This window comes from Ursus maritimus, unplaced genomic scaffold (genome assembly GCF_017311325.1).
Source record: "Ursus maritimus isolate PB19 unplaced genomic scaffold, ASM1731132v1 scaffold_27, whole genome shotgun sequence".
Lineage (NCBI taxonomy): Eukaryota > Metazoa > Chordata > Mammalia > Carnivora > Ursidae > Ursus > Ursus maritimus.
This window is the reverse complement of record NW_024425230.1, coordinates 21,415,419-21,417,105: the sequence shown is the minus strand read 5'-3', so window position 1 is coordinate 21,417,105 and position 1,687 is coordinate 21,415,419. Positions and strand designations below refer to the sequence as shown.

At 60.9% G+C, this 1,687-nt stretch overlaps 1 protein-coding gene across 1 annotated transcript in view; it reads left to right on the top strand.

Moving 5' to 3' along the window:
• The window catches only part of LOC103660266 (tyrosine-protein kinase Fes/Fps), a 9,640-nt gene that overhangs the window by 6,601 nt on the left and 1,352 nt on the right, over window positions 1-1,687 (top strand). Inside the window, exons 12-16 of the mRNA XM_040642827.1 lie at window positions 1-31; window positions 430-483; window positions 939-1,057; window positions 1,354-1,448; window positions 1,535-1,658. The exon at window positions 1-31 is cut by the window's left edge and continues 101 nt beyond it. Of these exons, the coding sequence (XP_040498761.1) occupies window positions 1-31; window positions 430-483; window positions 939-1,057; window positions 1,354-1,448; window positions 1,535-1,658 (423 nt within the window). The remainder of the gene's footprint in view (window positions 32-429; window positions 484-938; window positions 1,058-1,353; window positions 1,449-1,534; window positions 1,659-1,687) is intronic.

The following is a 1,687-nucleotide window of genomic DNA, read 5'->3' as shown; positions in this document are numbered from 1 at the left end:
AGGTATTGTCCTGAACAGGGCTGTGCCCAAGGTGAGCCTGTGCCCAGCCCCTCCCATGCCACCTATGCCACGCAGCGTCAGAGCAGGAAGGGTTTCCCAGGTTCCTGTCTCTATACAGGGGCACAGCGTGATTCCTCACTCCTCGGGGCCAGCTTCCCTCCAGGTTTGGAATCTCAAGGCCACACCCATTCCATGGGACGCACACATACACGCAGGCAGAGCTGATAGTCCCTCAGTTAGGGCACCCGCCTTGTCCCCAAAGTCCTCTAAGTGTGATCCTGATACCGTCCAACGCCCATTTTTCAGACCAACAAACCGAGGTGCTAAGAAATGAAAAACATAGCATTGGTGGGGGGTGTCTGGTCCCTTGCAGGGCCCAGAACCCATTCCCCTCACTGACTTCCAACCCGCCACCCCCTCCTTCCCCAGGACAAGTGGGTGCTAAACCACGAGGACCTGGTGCTGGGTGAGCAGATTGGGCGGGTGAGTTGAGTGCTGCACCAGCCTCCTGGCTGCCTGATCTTTCCCTCCCCTACTTCCCCTGGCACCCCCGACGCCCCCTCACCCCACCCAGGCCTTTTCTCCTTAGGGAAGCGGTACGCTCTGTTCACACATGAGCTATAAAATACCTGCTAAGGAAAAAAGTCACTCTCTTAAGAATCGGAATGGTTTTTCAACCTAAGTGAAAGAGATTTGGGGGTTTTCTGTGTCACTTCTCCCTGTGAATATGGCAAGTCAGAGGTAACCTTTTCTGCCTATCCCGTGCGCACCCTCTTGGCTCCCCCAGCCAGGGGGTAAATCTCCTGTGGAGCATAGCTGAGCAGTCCGAGCGTGGGGGCCGGGAGGGGCGGGTGGGGACAAGATGAGGACAGGTGTCCAGCAGTGAAGAAGAGGACCACGGTCCAGGGACGACTGGTAGGAGCCTGAGACCCTTTCAGGGGAACTTTGGCGAAGTGTTCAGTGGACGCCTGCGGGCCGACAACACTCTGGTGGCGGTGAAGTCTTGTCGAGAGACACTTCCCCCTGACCTCAAGGCCAAGTTTCTACAGGAAGCGAGGTAGGTGGTGAAGTAACGATCCCACAGTTCCACACACAAAGGGTTTTCTCTGTGTGTGGCCTGAGGTAAAGTGCTTGACTTAACCCTCATGCCCCGTCCCCCATACCGTGCAGGTGGTACCCCCCACTTAGTGCCGAGGGGGAGAGGCTCCGTGACCCACCCGAGGTCACACGGCCAGGTCTGCTGGCCTCAGAGGCCACGCTCTCCTCTTCTGGGGCCTTCTCCCAACCTCCCTCGGGCTCCCTGGGGCTCCCGGGGCTCCCCGAGGTGGGCTTCTAAGCGGCGGTGCCCTCCAGGATCCTGAAGCAGTACAGCCACCCCAACATCGTGCGCCTCATCGGCGTCTGCACCCAGAAGCAGCCCGTCTACATCGTCATGGAGCTCGTGCAGGGTGAGCGGAGGAAGCCGGTGCCCCGCGGGGGTTGGGTGGGGGGGCTGCTGCCCGAGCTCACCCGGGCTTCCCCTGCCCACCCCCAGGGGGCGACTTCCTGACCTTCCTGCGGACTGAGGGCTCCCGCCTGAGGATGAAGACCCTGCTGCAGATGGTGGGGGACGCGGCCGCGGGCATGGAGTACCTGGAGAGCAAGTGCTGCATCCACCGGTGAGCCGGGCGCCCCCCCCCCCCCCCCC